Source organism: Rhamphochromis longiceps, linkage group LG15, assembly GCF_057381845.1.
Source record: "Rhamphochromis longiceps isolate RC_006_pf linkage group LG15, R_longiceps_female_GT1.1, whole genome shotgun sequence".
Taxonomy (NCBI): Eukaryota; Metazoa; Chordata; class Actinopteri; order Cichliformes; family Cichlidae; genus Rhamphochromis; species Rhamphochromis longiceps.
In genome coordinates, this window is record NC_140571.1 from 7,122,127 (window position 1) to 7,140,102 (window position 17,976).

Consider the following 17,976-nt stretch of genomic DNA (forward strand, 5'->3'; position numbering starts at 1 on the left):
CTATTACTTACTTTTTACTTCGTGGATGTTAATGGAGGAGGTCTTTATCAGTGGGAAACACAGTAAACGCTAAAAACCGATAAAAAAAAAAACCCCTGAAAGCCATACATTTCACACCCGAGCCTCAACTCTCGCGGCCCGGTACCAAACGACTCACGGACCGGTACCGGTCCGAGGCCCGGGGGTTGGGGACCGCTGTTCTAAACCATCCAGTGGGCCAGATTAGAGTCTTTAGTGGGCCGATCCTGGCGTTATGTTTGACACCCATGTACAGAGGCCTAGGACAAAAAAACAAAATAACCAGTGGGCCAGCCCTTCTGGCTCCTCTTCCTCACACTTAGTACCGGGAGCACTGTTTTTATTTGGTGGCATAGATTAAAGGGGAGTTAGGCTCTCTCCGATCTCCACCACTAGGCTTTCCATCGGCCTATCGCTGCTCTCCTTCACGCTTACGACGACACCCGGAAGCAGCGACCTGACTGCTTTGTTTTGTTTTGGTAGTGGGAGTTGGGTGAGAGGCAGACAGACGAGCAGGCGGCGGTACGCATGGGAGAGAGCCGCTCTCTAAATGGGGAGAGCTAAATCGGGAATGGAAAATGACGGCCCGATAGCTGACGCCTGTAAAATGCCGAGTTTCATCAGCGGCATCGAGGAGGGGAGGGTGAAATTGTCCCGCAACCTGCCGACACAAACTTCCCTCACGGACGGTAAAGTTGAGCGGACGCTCGGAGATTTGAGCCGACGTGTCACCAGGTCAAACTCTCGGCTATCGCTGGACGAAAGCGACAGGGACCCGGGGGGGAAGGATGCGGAGGGCAACAACAACAACAACTGCAACGGCGGAGGGAGAGCGAGGAGGAGGGCGAGCGCTGTCGACATCCTGAGGAAGAATTTCGGGGATTCAAAATCTCCCTCTTTCCGTCTTAACAGAGGCAGTCGGATGCAGTACGGAGCCGAGCTTGAAAACCACGAAGGAAACGTTAACGACACTCAAGATTATGTACCTGATTGTAGCGGGTCTACAAAGTCGGACGTAGAAACGGGCGAAGCCGAGGTGGAAAACGAACCAACCTCGAGCGAGTTACCGAGTTTGGGTGTTCGGGCAGTTGAATTGTTAACCGTTACAGGTCAGCACCATCATACGTGTGACAACAGCGGCAGCACGGCCACTCCGGAGGGGTCTGTCAGTGCCAAAGAGCACGTCTACTGCACCGTTTACTGCATTGCCAACGACAGCCATAGACAAGACGCCGAAATCACGGACCGCTCCGATGACACGGTCGCACCAGACGCGTCAGAACGGGACTTGGAGACTGGGCAGGATGCGGGTTCGAGTCTCGAGCCGCAACCGTACACAGTGGACGACCTGGTGGATCCTTTCGGGGACTTGTCCCACCGGCTGTCCGCGGAGCAGGCCGGCGCCGAGGGTGCGATGCAGAGTTGCCGGGTGTGCATGGAAGAGAAAACCATCGCACCCCTGCCCTGCTGCAGGAAGGCCGTGTGTGACGAGTGTCTGAAACTCTACGTCAGCTCCCAGGTTGGTTGGGTTAGGGATCAGTGGGGGGGTATCTCAGTGAAAACAAAAGGGGCCTGTCCCAGAAGCAGGCCTCGCTGGGTCGGTCAGCAGCAGCTGGCCGAGGTGTCCTTGAGCAGCAGTAACTTTGCAGTCTTCTCCGTCACCCTTTTCTGGGGCTATATTTGGCATTTTATCCACATTTAGAAGCACGGGCTTGGCTTTCGAGCATACCAGGTGGTGACCCCCAACCCCACGTGTTTCGCATGCGTCCAAAAAGATCCACGTTAAGGGTTAATTAACGAGTGAGTGCGAGAATCTACAGGTCTTCTTGTCTTGTGATGAGTACTTTTTCGGTGAATCTGGGTCACAGACGCATGCCACACCAAAATTGGGACCTGGCAGCGGTGGTTTTCACAATAGAGGACTTTGTGAGAGCTCTTTGGCTTATTCAGCGTCTTTCTCTCAGGCTCTAAGAAGGATCCCACCTTCAGATAGAAGACCTTTATTCTTATGTGCATTAGTATGTCCAGTTGCATCCCAAAGGGGCACAAAGTGTGGGATCATCCCCTTCTGGGTTGATTCCTACATTCCCAGAATGCCTTTTGGTATCTGGAGGAATAAGATGGATAAAAACAGCTGCAGCAGTCAACACAGAAGCAACAACGTCATAGTTGACGAATGAGTTCTTCCACTATAATAAATATCAGTGTGGAGTCTCTGTTGCTTTATGCTGATCCATTAAGAGAATTAATAATTGATAGATTGATTACTCTCCAGTATAAACAGCTATCAGACTGCAGCACAAGGCACATTGCTGCTTCCTACCAGGCCTGCACGATGTAAGGAAGCTCTGCAGTGTTCAGTAACAGTGGTCAGCGCTGCCATGACTGTGTGACCTGTGATAAATAAGCAAATATAAAATTGTGCGTATTAGCAGTTATTTTCTGCTTTAATAGCTCCACTGCTAACACAGACCCCGAAACACTGACTAGTCCACTGAACAGATAAATTAAATAACCGTTTATTGTACATGTTCACTGCACTGACAGTAAAATTACAATTTGCCAGCCCGCGATGCTTTCTACCAGAGGTAAAGTGTTTCAGGATGGATTTTCTGCCTTTTTGTGGCTTCTTCATCAGACTGTTCTGGTCAGCAATCTTTCAGTCATAATCCCTGTTGCTTTTGCAGCCCAGGGAGGAGCTGCACTCTCATCTCCTTGCTACTGTTGCCAAGATTGGCTTTAATCTGTGTAGATAACACACTTTTTATCAGTCATTGAGGCTCATTTTTATCTGCAGTTGCCTTGCTTTGATAACAGGACATGAACATTCATGCAAATACAGAACCAAGCCGGCTCTCTGATGAGCACACTGTGAATTATTATTTTTTTTTTTTTTAAAAGGGTCATGTACATTATCCTGTGGAGGTGGAATTTTTAGCACACATGCTTGGCGCTTACCCTCAGTAGAAGCGGTATGTCAGATGGATGTGGTCACAGACACTTGGGAATTGGTGGTTTTTTTGTTTTGTTTTTCTGTGTTTTTGTTTTTGCTCCTGGGATCTTGGTCAGGCTTTGCAGGATGGATGGATGTTGCACTGAACCGCTGCCAGCCGTGTTGTTATGACAGTTGTTATAACAGGGATTAAACCTGCAACTTTCCTGTTGTGCTAAATAAAGACCTAATGAAATCTAGGCAGTGTAATCGCTTTCATTTCCAAGGTTATATGTATCAGGACATTAGCATGTTCTTAAATGAACACCAGCACACGATATATTACACTGTGTTGTCATTTATATAACAAAAATTAAGCCAAAATGCAGAAGCAGAGTGTGAAAAGCTGAGTATCCTACGTGATTCAGTGGAGTCACCTTTAGCGGCAGTAAGTTGAAGTGTTTGTTTTCTGTTTGTCTCACATGATTGTGGAGGAACTTTCAGCCCGTTGGTCTTTACAATGGTCATTTCAATCAGGTCGAGGTCTGGACTTTGGCTGGGCCATTGCAACACATTGATTCTTTTCTTTTTCGGTCATCATGCTGTAGATTTGCTGCTCTGCTTGAGATCATTGTCTTGTTGGTGATCCAGTTTGAGCCAAGCTTCAGCTGTTGCACTGATGTTCTCACATTTCACTCTAGAATACTTTGGTGTACAGAGGAGTTCATGGTTGACTCAAATCATCACCCCTCCATCATCAGTTGTTATGAGGTGCTGATAGGCTGTGTTGGGTTTTTGAAAAATGTGGCACTTTAGAGTCTGAGAAGTTGAACTTGTTTTTTAGTTTTTGTTTTGGGGGGTCAAACGTTGAGGTGAATGCGCTGCATCATCCACTCCTGGGAAAAATCTCTTCAACATTTTACATGTTTAGTCTTTCTCAGTGTGGGATGATGGGTTCCAGATTGTTTGGAAATGGCCTTATAACCTTTTCCAGGCTAACGGGCAGCAGTAGTCGCTCCTCTGAGATCATTACTGATGCATGTTAAGACACAGCTGAATGCTTCAGACCAGCAAACTGCCAGAACCTCTGCTTTCATAGAGGTGCTCGCACTTCCTAAAGATCCATTAATGGGGTTCATTTGATTACCAGCACCTGGCTGCTACTTACCCGCTTAGACATATGACAGAAGCAGTATGGGTCTTATTTAGTTTTTCATACACTGCTTCTCAATTTTAGCTTAGTGTTATTAAACAAATAGTGACGAGAGGTTTCATGAGGTCAGATTAACTATGGGAAAACCCTATGAGCCAAAACCTCAGGCTTCACATTGCCCATAATAGTAAGTTCTAGACATTATTTTGTACTCTGTGCTCTGTATGATGTCAGCAAAAGTGGAAATCCCTAATCAATCATCTCAGGGACACATCCACCCATCTGCTCTTCAAATGTTCAGTTCAGCAGAGGCAGGCACTCAGCTGAAAGTCGGCTTAAAGGGAACAGGAAGAGAGCGCTAAAACAGTTTTTTCATACAGTTGATAAGCTGGCTGAACCTGTGAGACAAATTGTTTTACTGTGAATTCGATTCAGCTTTATTTCTATAGCACCAATTCACAACAACAGCCACGTCAAGGGAGTTTATATTGTAAGGTAGAGACCTGACAATAATACAGAGAGTACCCCAACAAGCAAATAGCCCCCTTTGAGCAAGCACTTGGTGACAGTGGGATGGAAAAACTCCCTTTTAACAGGAAGAAACCTCTGGCAGAATTAGGCTAAGGACGGAGCAGCCATCTGCCTTGACTGGTTGGGTATGAGGGAAGGGGGACAGGGCTGTGAATCGTGCAAAGCTACCCCAGTAGAGTACAGAATACAAATACTGAATCACAGATTGCCAAACACAGGTCCCTTTTAAAGCCTCCTACATTCCTAAACACTTACTACCAGTTGTTTTACTTTAAGGCAGCATGATCTCATTTTGGTCCACGTCATGCTGACATCATCTGCTGCTCTTACGAATCTGTTATTCAAAGCTGGATGTAACCCAATGCTGTTAGTTTACAACCCAGCCTCAGTCAGCTAGTTTTCAAATACGTGCAGCACGTGGCAGTTTACGTGCTCGGACTGGCTCAGGTAGGTGAACGGTTCACTGCTTATGTGGTAAAATCAGGTTTCTGGTTATATTTGATTATGTTTTCACTCAAGACATTAAAACCACAGAACAAAGTCACCTGTATTTTCAGCAGACCACACTCTGTGACACGTGGAGGTGAGAAATAACCAGTCAAACCAGTCTGTGCTGGTCATCCCTGCGCTGCTGTTGTGGCAACAATATCAATATAGCTTTGGATGATATATGCTAACTTTATATGCAATATTGGGTTTTTGAGGGGTGGGTGATATGGGTGTGACACCATCAGAAGTTGATGCTATTGTGCTTTGTTTTCGGCCTGCCATTTCTCACACACACACACAAAGGGAGAAAAGACCTGATCATGTGTCAGTATAACAGGTCTCGCAGGGTTTGATGGATTTAATGTGTTGAGGAGACAGAGAGAGCGAAAAATGAGGAAATGAAAGATGAATGGAACTAGAGAAGATCAGCCCTAGCTGGGAGGAAGCACATTGAAAAAAGTTTGAAACGAAAGATGGTAAAAGAATAGGAGGCAATATTTCCAGTGGGATTTGAGTTGTCTCTAATCCTGCCCGTGACATTTACTGCATCACATACTGCATTATAGGCAGGGTTAGATGACATGAGTTTGTGTTTGCCGGACATTTGCACGTAGCACTGTAAAGGCTAAATTAATGACTCATGATAATAACAGATTGTGAAATTTCCAGGATTACATGTCAGCCTCCTGAAATCGCTTAGTCAGACAGTCAAAATATCCGGCTCACCTTTTGGTGAGCAGGTTTGTTTACCTTAGCCTCACACGCCTTCAAGAGAAGTCTAAATAAAAGAGTGCACTTCTTCCAGAGTGCGTGACCTTATGGTTAGTTAGTGTTTTACTGGATCACCAGACTGTGGTTCAGTTCCACTCAGAGTTACCAAGTTCCAGGCACTCACGCTGCACTAATGTGCCCACGTGCACACCCTTTGTCGTAGATTAACCTCCAGCGGCTGCACGACCTCCCTCTGCCCCTCAGTCCTTCTGGTCTTTGGTGAATTATTTACCATCTCTCATCAGTGGTGTAAATATATTCAGCATGTAGATTTGGGCCAGAGAAACACACCATAACAAACCGCCGAGTGGTGACACACGTTTTATGAAGCTTACCAATTTCTTTGTGGAGCCTTTGACAGGTTTATCAGTAACATTTAAAAGTAGAACACCCTCCTCTGAGCCTCTGCGTGCATTAAAAGCAGCTTTTTCCACGATGCCATGTCATCTGTCTGTGTTCTTTCCCCAGGTGCGAGTGGGGAAAGCTCTTATCAGCTGTCCGATCACGGAGTGTAGTGGCAACCTGGAGGAAGGACTGGTGATTTCCCATTTGACCAAAGAGGAGGTGGCAAAATATCGTTACTTCTTGGAGCTGAGTCAGCTGGATTCGAGCACAAAGCCCTGCCCCCAGTGCAGTCAGTTCACTTCTCTCAAGACGCACACCCCCAACCGCTCTGAGCACAAGTATAAAGTAAGTTGACGTGCCGGCGTTGACAGTTGCCGTAATGTTGTACAGTAAAAAGGGATGCTCGCAGCGAGTCGCAGTGAGCTGTGTGATTAAAAAGAAGTGCCTCGTGCCGCTGGTGTGTGCACTAGGCAACAAAAGCAGAGCTGGGGTAAAAGTAATTGCTTTGGTTAACTGCGAGTGGATCAAATCAGATCCCAAGCCTTTATTCACGTCAAGAGCAACAAAGACCAGGGTCCCCTATTGATGTATGATTTTATTTGTTCAACCGAAACCACATCCATAGTTCACATCTGCACAGAGATATTTGCTGCTTATCGTTTCCCATCTCTCTTCCCCCATTCCCTGTCATCTCCCTACTGGCAAACTCTTATATTTAGGAATAAAATGCCTCACAATCCTGGGGAAAAAAACAGGCAAATTCAAAAACCTAAAGGTCTTAAATAATACTTTTGTGTGATGTGTGTTTATTTGTGTATTATAATGTCAAATGCTCTTATGAAATTGGGCAGAGTTTTAAAATAATAAGGTAATCAGTGGGAAGTAAGACCTAAGCCTTGGTTTCCAGCCTGTGCCTATCTGACATCAGCTCGACATATATTTTCCTCTTGTAGTCATCTATTACACAGCTGGAGGTGTGGGTTTGGGTGAGCCCTCGGTGAGAAGGCGGAGCTTAAAAGCAGCAGGTTCTGTTTGCTGAAGCCAGGCGAGGGGGAACCAATCAAAAGGGGCTTTCTGGAGTTCCATGCTTTAGGAGACAGGAACTAAAAGATCAGATCGGTTGGAAAATAGATAAACCTGGGATTTCATTAAGGGTCATGTGTATATATGAATATAAATAACTGGCTACTAAAATAATGCATTTTGGTTTAAGGATTAATAGCCTGTACTAAATCTGCACCTCTGCTCAAAAGTACCACATTCAATGTGATTGGTCAAACTGCAGTTGTCCATTTTTAAGGCTAAGCATGTTGGTTATTTGTGGGTAAACATGTCTGTCTTCTGTCTCCTCTGCAGATCCAGTGTAGCAATTGCCAGTTTGTGTGGTGCTTTAAATGCCACGCACCTTGGCACGACGGGCTCAAATGCCGCGACTACAGGAAAGGAGACAAGCTGCTACGTACCTGGGCGAGCGTCATTGAGCACGGACAGAGAAACGCCCAGAAATGCCCCAAGTGCAAGGTGAGACACTGATGAACGACACACGCCACAAGCTTTTAGTTTCCAACATTTTGGGAAGAGGACTCCTGAAAGCAGCCACAGTGTCTGTAAACAGAAAGGGATTTGACTGATGGAGGGTGTTATCGGTGTAGATGAATGAATCAATGAAGGTTAAGAAGCATTGAAGCAGCTGTAGATGATGGATGGAGCGCTGTAGAGAACAGGATGGATGCACAGATGTAAAAAAAAAAAAAGCACGTGTGGCAGCGGCAGTCCACGCTGAAAAATGATGGCCATGTGTGCTGCACAAAACCATATCTGGTAGACTCACTGGCATCTCCCTGCTAGCCATAATACCAGCCTGGTCTTATCGTGCAGTCTCATTACGACCAAGTTGGTCTACGCAATATCTAATTTGACTGTCAGATGACTAAAGGAAGACATAAATTAAGCTAATTACCGGTATATGGGAACTGTTTGCTCACAGCAGTAAACACTTTCCATCTGTGTTTGTCACACTGGTGCTCCATGGCTCTGGAAGCAGGAAGAGGAGCTCATGTTTGATGAAGACAGCAGATTGGTGTCAAGTAAAAGAAGCTGCTCAAAGCTAGTTATTGCTGAGGTTATAGAAAGTCTGCTCCCTGATGCGTACTGCTGATGTACTGTACTACTGCGGATGCTGTTAGATGCTTATAGTGTACAGCTCGAAACCGAACGAGACTTCAGGTATTGCACTAAAGCGATAGTGGATAAGCTGCACTATTGAGATTCAGTTAATGTTACATCACCTCTCTTTGTTTTAATCTTCGTCTGTAGATTCATATTCAGCGTACGGAGGGATGCGATCACATGACCTGTGTGCAGTGCAACACCAACTTCTGTTACCGCTGCGGAGAGCGCTACAGACACCTGAGGTGTGTTGTGCTCCACTTTCTTCATTCTGGCTGCTTTGTCCGCCCATCTCTTCTCTCCGATTTCATCTTTCGCTTCATTTTGCCAGCAGATTTTTTGGGGACCACACATCCAACCTCAGTGTGTTTGGCTGCAAGTATCGCTATCTCCCCGATAAACCTCATCTGAGACGGCTAATTAGAGGCTCTGTCTGTGGTAAGTTGCTGCGTGTAATTGATAAAGAGATGTTTTCATAGCATGTTTGCTCTTTTCAGCTATAGTGAGCTTTATGCTAACACAGCTGCATGTCTACAACTAGGAGTGGCCCGTTATGGCAGTTACCGTGTGTTCTGCCACAGATTTAAACAACAGAGCTGTTTGCTCAAGCTGTGATGAGAGTGAACTCTGGTCACTGGCTTTGTCACACAACAGTAGTGTCAGACTAGGACAATGTCCTCTGCTCGTTACACAAGTGTGTGCAAGACGAGTAACAGACACCTTACATCCAGAAAACTCAGGGGAAGTACCGTATGTGTGCTTGACTGCACCGTACCCCAATTTTCTACTTTCAAGTAATGTGTTGATGCTTTGGACAGTTGGACAGTGCTTTTGAAATTACAGAGAACCAGTACATTCCCTGAAAGTTTCAAGAATATTATTGGAAATGATTTCTTTTCCCTCATATGTACAGCACAAGGTTTCATTTAGCTGTTGTGTCCAAGTTTCAAATGTCAAGCTGTCGAAGTATTTGGAGGTAGTCCTCCTTCTTTATTATCCCATGCGCTTTGTGCAGTGTATGGAGTGCCAGTGCAGCTGCTACTACCACCGTGCTTTACTCCTGCTATCAGACCTCCTGTAATTGAGGCAAAATAACTCACTCTTTGTTTTGTCTGATCATGAAACTTTTCTCCAGAAGGCACTTGTCCTTGTAGCTGTAAATTTCAGTCGAGTTTGAAAGTGTTGATTTTTTAACTTTTGGAAAGCATCCTCTCAGTTCCTGGTGATGTAAAACTTCACTGTGGACAGTTACCTGTTTACGGCAGGGTTGAGCCTTGATGGTTCCTGAACATCCTAACCAATCCCCTCTCATCTGAGGGTGACAGTTTGGGTCTTCAAAGTGGCACAAATGCTTGTACTGAAAGTATAGTTGTTTGAACCAATCTGGAGTTGTTTTTGGCCTCTTGTTAGAAAATGAAGGTGTGTTTTCCTCCACGGATAAGTCTCCATTTTGAAACACAGTATGACCGAGATTTACAAAATACACTTAATTTTTATTTTGGTGTGACCTGAAATGAGTGATTGAGCCTGTAAATTCAATCAGGGTTAGCGTTAGGTGCCTTTGAGTTGCAGTCTTTTTAATGGCCAGCAGGGGCCGACTCCTGTGGCTGCACAAAGATCTTTGGCTGTAAAGAAGTGTGTGGACAAACTATGGAAGCCCGTTTCCGCCACTAAAAAAAAAAAAAAAAGCTAGTATCCATAACTCGAAATTTCGAGTTATTTTCTCGAAATTTCGAGTTATTATCTCGAAATTTCGAGAAATATAACTCGAAATTTCGAGTTACTTTTCTCAAAATTTCGAGTTAGCTCTGCCAATCAAAAATATACGTGAATGAGGTCGCTTTCTTGTTACCCGGAAGCACATGGCGCAGGACCGCGCACTCAAAAACGGATCCCAACAAATTAAAGTATGTTTGCTGATAGTAACACCATGTGATTCAGCTAATAACACAGGGATTTCATCATTTGTGAAGCCAGGCTGAAAACACTCAGCAATCTGTGCATTCACGACTGGATGTAATACCGGTAGCTTAGCTGTAGCATTTGTAGCTGAGGGCTTCAGCTTCCGGGTAACATGGAAATGACGTCATTCACGTAGATTACTGATTGGCAGCGCTAACTCGAAATTTCGAGTTGCTTTTCTCAAAATTTTGAGTTAATATGTCGAAATTTCGAGATAATAACTCGAAATTTCGAGAAAAAAACTCAAAATTTCGAGATAATAACTCGAAATTTCGAGAAAATAACTCGAAATTTTGAGTTATGGATCCTTTTTTTTTTTTTTTAGTGGCGGAAACGGGCTTCCATAACAAACAGCCCTCGCCTGCTGTTTCTCTGTGACCTCAGTCATCACGCTCCTGTTGACTTTATCATCATCATCATCACCTTTATTTATGGTCTAAGTTGTTACTTTCAGGTCATACTGAACAAAACACGCAGTCCATTTTGTAAATTATGGTCATTCTGAGAGTCAGAAAGGAGGATGATCCAGGCTATCCTCATGTGCTAAGGACTTGTTGATCACAAGTCAGCTTCACAGTCAGATCGGCGCCTTGAAACCACAGCGAAGACGCTCAGACTGAGGCTTTATAACCGTCTATGGGCTGCACTGAAGCAGGAAGAATTAGTAGGGATACTCCTTACCACGTTCAGCATCCTGTCTTAGTGTTTTAGCGCGATTGCTAAGAAGTATTAAACACAGAGAAGAATAGAGGTATTTGTACTTTTAACAGTTTGAAGCTATTACAGTTTGGATCAGAGTGGCGGAACAGCCGGAATTAAGCAGACTTGCCATCCCTAAAGCTCCACTGCTTGCATCACTTTAATGAAAAAGCCTTTCCTGGGGCTCCTGCACTTAGAAACCAGATTCTCTGGTTTCTAAGTGATTGATGTGAATTCACCACCCAATAACAACAGAAGTGAACATATCCACATCTACCTCTGTACTTCATTCGTGAGATTCCTGATGAAGCATGATTAGAATCACATATCAGATGTTCATTCTTATTATCCATTCACGGTTATAAAATACATGCAATCCCCTCTGATAGCTCTCTTTCACTCTGCTCTCAGCGACAGCTTCAGCTCGTTATGTCAGCAGGGTGCCCGTGAACCGGGAGCTAATTTGTCGCTTAACACGAGCCACTGGCCCATTACAGCGCTCATAACTGCTCTCGTGCCATGCACTGCTAGCGGCAAAGATGTAGCATTTAATAAAGAACATTACACTGCGGATGAAGTAATTTGTAGTTACAGTAACTTCCATCCCGCAGCTATTCACCGATGACCAAATGTCGCAATTTATGAAGAGAAAAAAAAATGACAATCATCTTTTCCTCTGCCTGTGTCTCTCTGCAGCCTCTAAGGTGCTGATAGCTCCTGTGGTCATTCTGCTGGTCGTGGTGCTCGGAGCTCTCGCACTGGTGATAGGTAACATATTACAAACACACGTGAGCTCTAATCTGCTTCGGTGAGAGCATTTAACACTTATCAGCGAGATGGTTCGCCTTGTTGTTTTCCTCCAGGCTGCTAAGGAGCTCTCTTATCATCTGTTTTCGGTCATGGGCATCTTTTTATTTTCTGTAAAAGTTCACTTTTTCTGTTCAAAAAGGACAAAGCTGTTGATCCAGAGAAACACTATAATGGAGTAACTATTGCTTCCTGGAAGGACAGGACTGTGCAAGTGTTTAGTCACCCCTAATTTCTTTGTATTTGGCTTCCAATGAACAAAGCTTTCTAGTAACTTTTTATGGTGGTTTTGAGCATCAGTTCTCTGGGCTTTCTGAAGGTTGTCATAGGACATTGGGCTGCTTCTTCACTCTTTTTCAGTCCAGTCCCTGTACCTGACCTGAAGCTTAAAAATATAGCTAACACAAAGGATGAACTAGAGTTCAGTGTCTACACAGAAGAGACAACCTAGCAATGGACCAATTTCAGTTTTATCTTTAAAATTTGCACTTTGTTATAGCAAAAACATATCATTTGTTCCTATTTTTTATAGATAAGAAAGATAAGGCAGTTTCACAGGTATGAAATAATATTTTTGCACCAGCAAAGTGATTCCCAAAGAGATTTTAGCTGGAAGTTGTGCCCCTAAAGATTTGAGGGTGACGAGATTTACAGCGGATGAACAGTAACTTAAGAAATAGCTAGAAATTCAACACAGACCTGACAAGAGGGACCCGAGAGATGCAGCTCCCCTTCAGAATTTTTTTTCACTGAAGCCTCATCTTCATTTTGCAGCATGAAAATGATCCCAAACACACTGCCAATGCAGTAAAAACATATCCTGATTTAAATAAAAAGCACACAGTGGAACACTATCAGTCATGGAACAAACGTCAGCCAACATCAGCATAAGAGCTTTAAATGTCCTTCTAGAAGAACTATTCCTAAAGACTACTTAAAGAAAGCTGCCTAAGAGACTTCAGTCTGTGTTGAAGAACAAAGGTGGTCATGCCAAATATTGACTTTAAAGCCCTTTAAGCTTCGTGTATGTTTGCAGGTTTTAATTCATTGCTCCAGTTTTCCCTGCAAAATATAAAGAAATGAGGAAGGTCAGGGGCTCAAGACTTGCACAGTGCTGTACATTTGTAGGAACATCCAGCTACAGACTAATCAGACTGCACTGTGAACTGCTCATGCCTCAGCTGACCTGTAGTTATTAGTGTAATTATTGTTAATCTGTTTCCTGCGTCTGTAAGTCCGACTGATGGTCCTCTGCAGACTGATAGTCATGCTGGCGGGTTCATCATTAATAGAATCAGTGTTGTGCTGCCGTCTCTCTCCGATACCTTTCAGCTCCACATTTGTTTGCAGCGCTGCACAACAGAGAATATTTAATGCTTGTAGATAAGACAGCGGTTTGACCTCTCTTGCACTTTCTGCCTTCTCTGTTTGTAGGGTTGGTTGTTTTCCCGATTTATTACGTGTGCAAGAAGAGGAAGAAGCAGCAGCGCACCAGAGGCTCCGGACGATGGATCTGAAGCTCGTCCTTCTTTCCACGCAGACCTCACACACACACACACACACACACACGGTTTGGAAAGACAACACCCGCACCTCCTCAGGGACAGACCTCCCAGCCTGAGTCATCACAAAACTCTTGAGATGAGCAACACAAACTAAACACTGGCAGTTAGGAAGGACCTCAGGTGGAATGATGTACCTAAATCTATAACGTGAGGACTACATGAATGCACATCTTTACATCTGGATTATTGCTCTCAAGTGGGACTACTGCAAAATGAATGCTGGATATTTACGCAGAAGAGTAATTAAAAAAAAAAAAAAGTAAAAAAAAAAAAAAAAAAAGCAACCCCCCCCCCCCCCCCCCCCCCGATCAGCTGCTGTCTTGCACAGTGCTCGTCACATAGAGGATGTTAAATGCAGGAACTTCTGAGGACTTTCTTGGATACACTGCAGGAAGTTTAAATCAGTGCACATTTTCCACGAATGTCACACTTTTTATTTCATTATTTTAAAGGAGAACAACCATAAATCGCAGCTTAAACAGCTGCAGTTTGGTTTGCGCCCTTGCTTTCCTACCTGCGGTTAGTTTGACGCTGAGATGTAGGAATACTGTGCCAGAAATGCCGGCTGCACGGTGATAGCCTTGCGGATGAAAAAGAAAAAGAAGGAAATACGTTTTTATTCATTTGCAAAGGTTGTTTTTGCCGCTGTTGGCTGCAGGAAAAAAGGGTGAGAAATGGAAATGAATTTGAAACAAGCACTGATATCAAGTTCTCACCGATGCAACGCAAGCTGGACCTCAATTTTTCCCAGCGTAGGTCAGATATTTGGAAAAATTTCCATCGCAGTTTGAGTATCTGGCAAACCGACAGCGTGGACAATAATGTCAAAGGAAGGATGATACTTGACTATTCTGGGTAACAGCGACTGCCTCTCAAATTCTCGCTAGAAGGTTTGAAGATTGGGTGTGTACCCAACCTTAAGAGTGACGTCTGGTGTTAAAGACCGCACACACACTAACACACACGAAAGTGAAACTTTGGAAGGCCCTTTGGAGTTCTAACACGCCTCTGTTGTTTTCTGTTATGGTTTTCCATCAAACCTTCATCCTGTCTGTCCCCGTCTCTCTCGCTGTCTTTTTGTCCCACCTCTCTGTCTGTCTGTCTGAGCTGATGCTGGTTTACACTCTCCCTCTCTGCATGGCATGTTGTTTCCAGTGAGCCTACATGCTGTATGCCAGTATCTGCATCATCAAAAAAAAAGGAGCTGCTGTGCCAAAACAAAGCGCTGAATATGGCGGGATAGACGGTTTACCGTTTCCCTTTGTTATTTGTTTTGTTTTTATTGTTCTTTTAGACGTGAACTTTTGCAGGGGTGTCGATGAGGTGTAATGGAGTGTGCACAAGAAATGGGGATCAAAACAAGCTGTAGAAGTACGGTAGATAGTTGGAAAGTGCTCAGAAGACCAGAAACTGACTGAAAAGACAGAGAATAGAATGTAGAGTTAGGCCCGCGGTTTACCAAAGAGCTAAACAGGGTGTTATTGTTCTTAAGGTCATCCAGTTTATTTGGATGTCAGCTGTATGTGGATCAGTTTTGTGTTTGGTTTTTTTTGTTTGTTTGTTTGTTTGTTTGAAGCTGTCTGCCTGCTTGACAGTTTGGATAGTGACAAAGCAGTTTTGATGCAAACCTCTGAATTCATTCGCACTGGCACGAGAGAGAGTGCGCACAGCGAGCGCTGCCAGGAAACGACAGATTTTTAAGAGCTTTAAAGGTCGCCACCTGGCAGCAGTCAGCCAGCTGCTCTCTCCACTTATCCTGTCACTCTTTTTGTTTTTTGCTTTATTTCATTTTTTTTATATATACCTTTGATGCCTCGTGATTGTCCTTTAACATCTTTTGTCCGTGCCGCTGCCCCGTGAGGTGTGACTGGACTCTGACCTCAGCTGTGAGTGGATGTGGAGAGGCGGGTGATTACAGTACAGGTGGAAAGTTTGTGTCTGTGCATCCGTAGCAGTTGCTGTCGGAGCGAATATTACAGCACGTTTCATCACTGAAGCAGATGATTGGATGATTTGCAGTGCAATGCCATTAACTGGGATTTATCCCATGACCTGATCTCTTTTCTACATCTGGGAGTTAACACATACAACGTGTCAGCTGTAGGCGCAATATACATACACAGATTGTTACACACCCGATCTGAACAACCACAACAGGGTCACGATTCTGGGTTTGAATCTGTTCTCAGGAAGTTTGCTTTTCTCTTCACTGTAACCCAGAGACTCCCATCTTACCTGAGCTGTGCCACAGATATCCTCAACTGCACTCTAGAGTCGCAGCTCTTCCTGATGCCTGGAGCTTCAGGGATTAGAAACCCTGGTTTAAATTCCAGGAAGTAAAACCACTGTAGTGTCAAAAGAAGATCAAACTGTCTGGGTGCAGCCGCCACTGTCCGGTCTGCACTCTGGTCACGGGTTAAACCTGTACATTACAATATGTATTAGTAAATCAGCAGCATGGAGGCGGATGTGCAATGAATGGGCCAAACTGAATGCTTTTAACATTTACTCACATGCATTTCATGCAGGCACGTTTCAGCTACACTGGTGTATTGAATTGCTGCTTGTTTTTTTTGTTTTTTTTTTTAAAGTTATTAAATGATTGACAGAGAATATGTCCTTTAGACTATTGTCCTTTAGCATTTTCCTAAATTTAAATTTTTCTTTAATGGTTAGCTCGTAGAAAAAAAAAGATGGCAAATTTGCCTTTTGTTTTTGGGGTTTTTTTGTAAATACAGATAATTGAGGTCTTATGGGATGGTTCTTTTCCATGTCACATCAGGTTTTTACCCTTTTATACACATCTGTGTTGCATAACTCTGCCCAGTGCTAATGCCATGCAGAAATCCCATCTTTGTTGTTACTGTTGTTGTGTTACTATAGCCAGGAGCTCTTTGGTTAAAGCTGTAACCAGAAGCTGCTCTGTATATTCATTTAGTGACATTAGAGTTGTTTCAGGTCATGATTTTTTTCCCCTTGCTGGGAAGCATTGGCTGGTTGACACCCATGGTCTTTGTTTTGTTTATATGACATTCCCGGTTTTATTGGCATAAATATGCAATGGTGCCTTCACATCAACAATAGATCAGATTACCAACTTTTTATTCAGGGTCCTGCAAATATTACAGACAAGGGTGCAGTCTTATCAGCCTGCTGTTGTATGTGTTATTTATTAGAACAGTTAATAGAGCAGTACAACAGGCTTCTTGATGTAAAATAAATTTGTCTGAAACTACTGTTGAAGGAATATATATTTATGGATGTCTTACCCATACCACACAGAAGATATGCAGATGACTCAGTGTTTTCCTGCTAAAAATATGTTTTATAGCTTCAGATTAAACTAAACTTCTGAAATTTTATAAGTGCCACAATGCAGTGGGTTTCGCTACATCCCAAATACTCTTTGTACCTTTTTGCACAAGTTACTCTGTCACCATGTTTCCGACTCGCTCTTTGGATTAATTCGAGGAGGCTATTGCACTCATCAGATGAATATAATTTAAGGCCAACACGGGACTAACCCTGTCTCGATGAAAGAGTTAATCACGCCAAAAAAAAAAAACGATTTCAGTGTCATTTCAGCATAAGTTTGACTCAGGACAAGTGATGTTGCAATATGGTGGTGTACTATCAGTAACATCGGGTTGGGTTTTCCCTATCTAGACATGCAAAGTTGTTGGAACGACAACAGCAGCAGGTTTATGTGTACACGCCACACAGTTATCCACGGGTATTCCTATTCAAGGAAATGTTAGAGACGCTTGATGAGTATGTTCCTTGTTTTCACCAGGAAAACCTTCTTCCACCTGCTGAAACATCTGCTAGTAATATTTGTTATTGTTGCTCACTTAGCCAGGCACAAACACTGTTTTCTCCTGAACATTTGCTTTATTAACGGAGAATAAAGTAAAGTAAGTCAAATGCCAAAATGCCCCGGTTTGCCTGATTCTTTTTTATATTAACGCATCACCGAAACACTCTGCTTCTTTGTTCGTAGATAAAGTGGAGGCCTCTCTCAATTATGCAGCTCTTTCTGAGGTCTGTTTGACAGGGTGTTTAAGTGGCTACAGTCTGTGTATTCATGTAAGCACGGCTGTGACTGCAGTTTTATGTCAGCAGGGGTCATAAGTGCACCAGAGGAGGTGAAGCCAACATAACCATGGGCAGTCTAAGGCCAAAACCTCATTATTTCCTATGAACAAGTAGACACTAAAACAGCGGTGTAATGAATTCTGAAAAAAAAATGGCAGATTCATTAATGGCTTAAAAACAAGTAATAACATTAAGTGTAAGTGGCTTATTTAGTGTTCAACTGAAGTGTGAGTAGTCGTGTCAGGAGTGGTACAAACACACCAGTAAGAGCAAAGCCAACCTTATTTACTTTACTTAAGTACTTTAAAAACAGAAACCACTGACCAAAGTGTTAAACACGGGAATAAAAATACATTAGAAAAAATTACATGAATAAATATAATTAAATTACAGCACAAAATGAAATCGATTAAAAAATGTACAATTAGACATGAGTGAAA

The 17,976-nt window shown here is 43.6% G+C and overlaps 1 protein-coding gene across 4 annotated transcripts; it reads left to right on the forward strand.

The window, feature by feature from the left end:
- The first annotated feature begins 435 nt into the window (after window positions 1-435).
- rnf217 (ring finger protein 217) lies at window positions 436-16,677 on the forward strand. Of its 4 annotated transcripts, none has more exons than XM_085383179.1 (7): window positions 436-1,537; window positions 6,363-6,584; window positions 7,596-7,760; window positions 8,556-8,653; window positions 8,740-8,846; window positions 11,766-11,877; window positions 13,311-16,677. In XM_085383179.1, exons 1-7 carry the CDS (start codon window positions 569-571, stop codon window positions 13,495-13,497), a joined length of 1,860 nt encoding a protein of 619 aa, XP_085239305.1. In that variant the 5' UTR covers window positions 436-568; the 3' UTR covers window positions 13,498-16,677. The 4 variants fall into 4 exon arrangements, with proteins under 4 accessions (XP_085239305.1, XP_085239306.1, XP_085239307.1 ...); XM_085383180.1 differs by having other exon boundaries at window positions 441-1,537; window positions 8,743-8,846; XM_085383181.1 differs by having other exon boundaries at window positions 442-1,537; window positions 11,766-11,837.
- Window positions 16,678-17,976: the final 1,299 nt, after the last annotated feature.

What these genes read in the sequence shown, in the direction of transcription:
- rnf217 (XM_085383179.1), top strand. Translation starts at nt 569, where the DNA reads ATGGGGAGAGCTAAATCGGGAATGGAAAATGACGGCCCGATAGCTGAC. An exon ending in AACTCTACGTCAGCTCCCAG is followed by an intron (nt 1,538 to 6,362) that starts GTTGGTTGGGTT and finishes TTCTTTCCCCAG; the next exon opens with GTGCGAGTGGGGAAAGCTCT. An exon ending in GAGCGCTACAGACACCTGAG is followed by an intron (nt 8,654 to 8,739) that starts GTGTGTTGTGCT and finishes TCATTTTGCCAG; the next exon opens with CAGATTTTTTGGGGACCACA.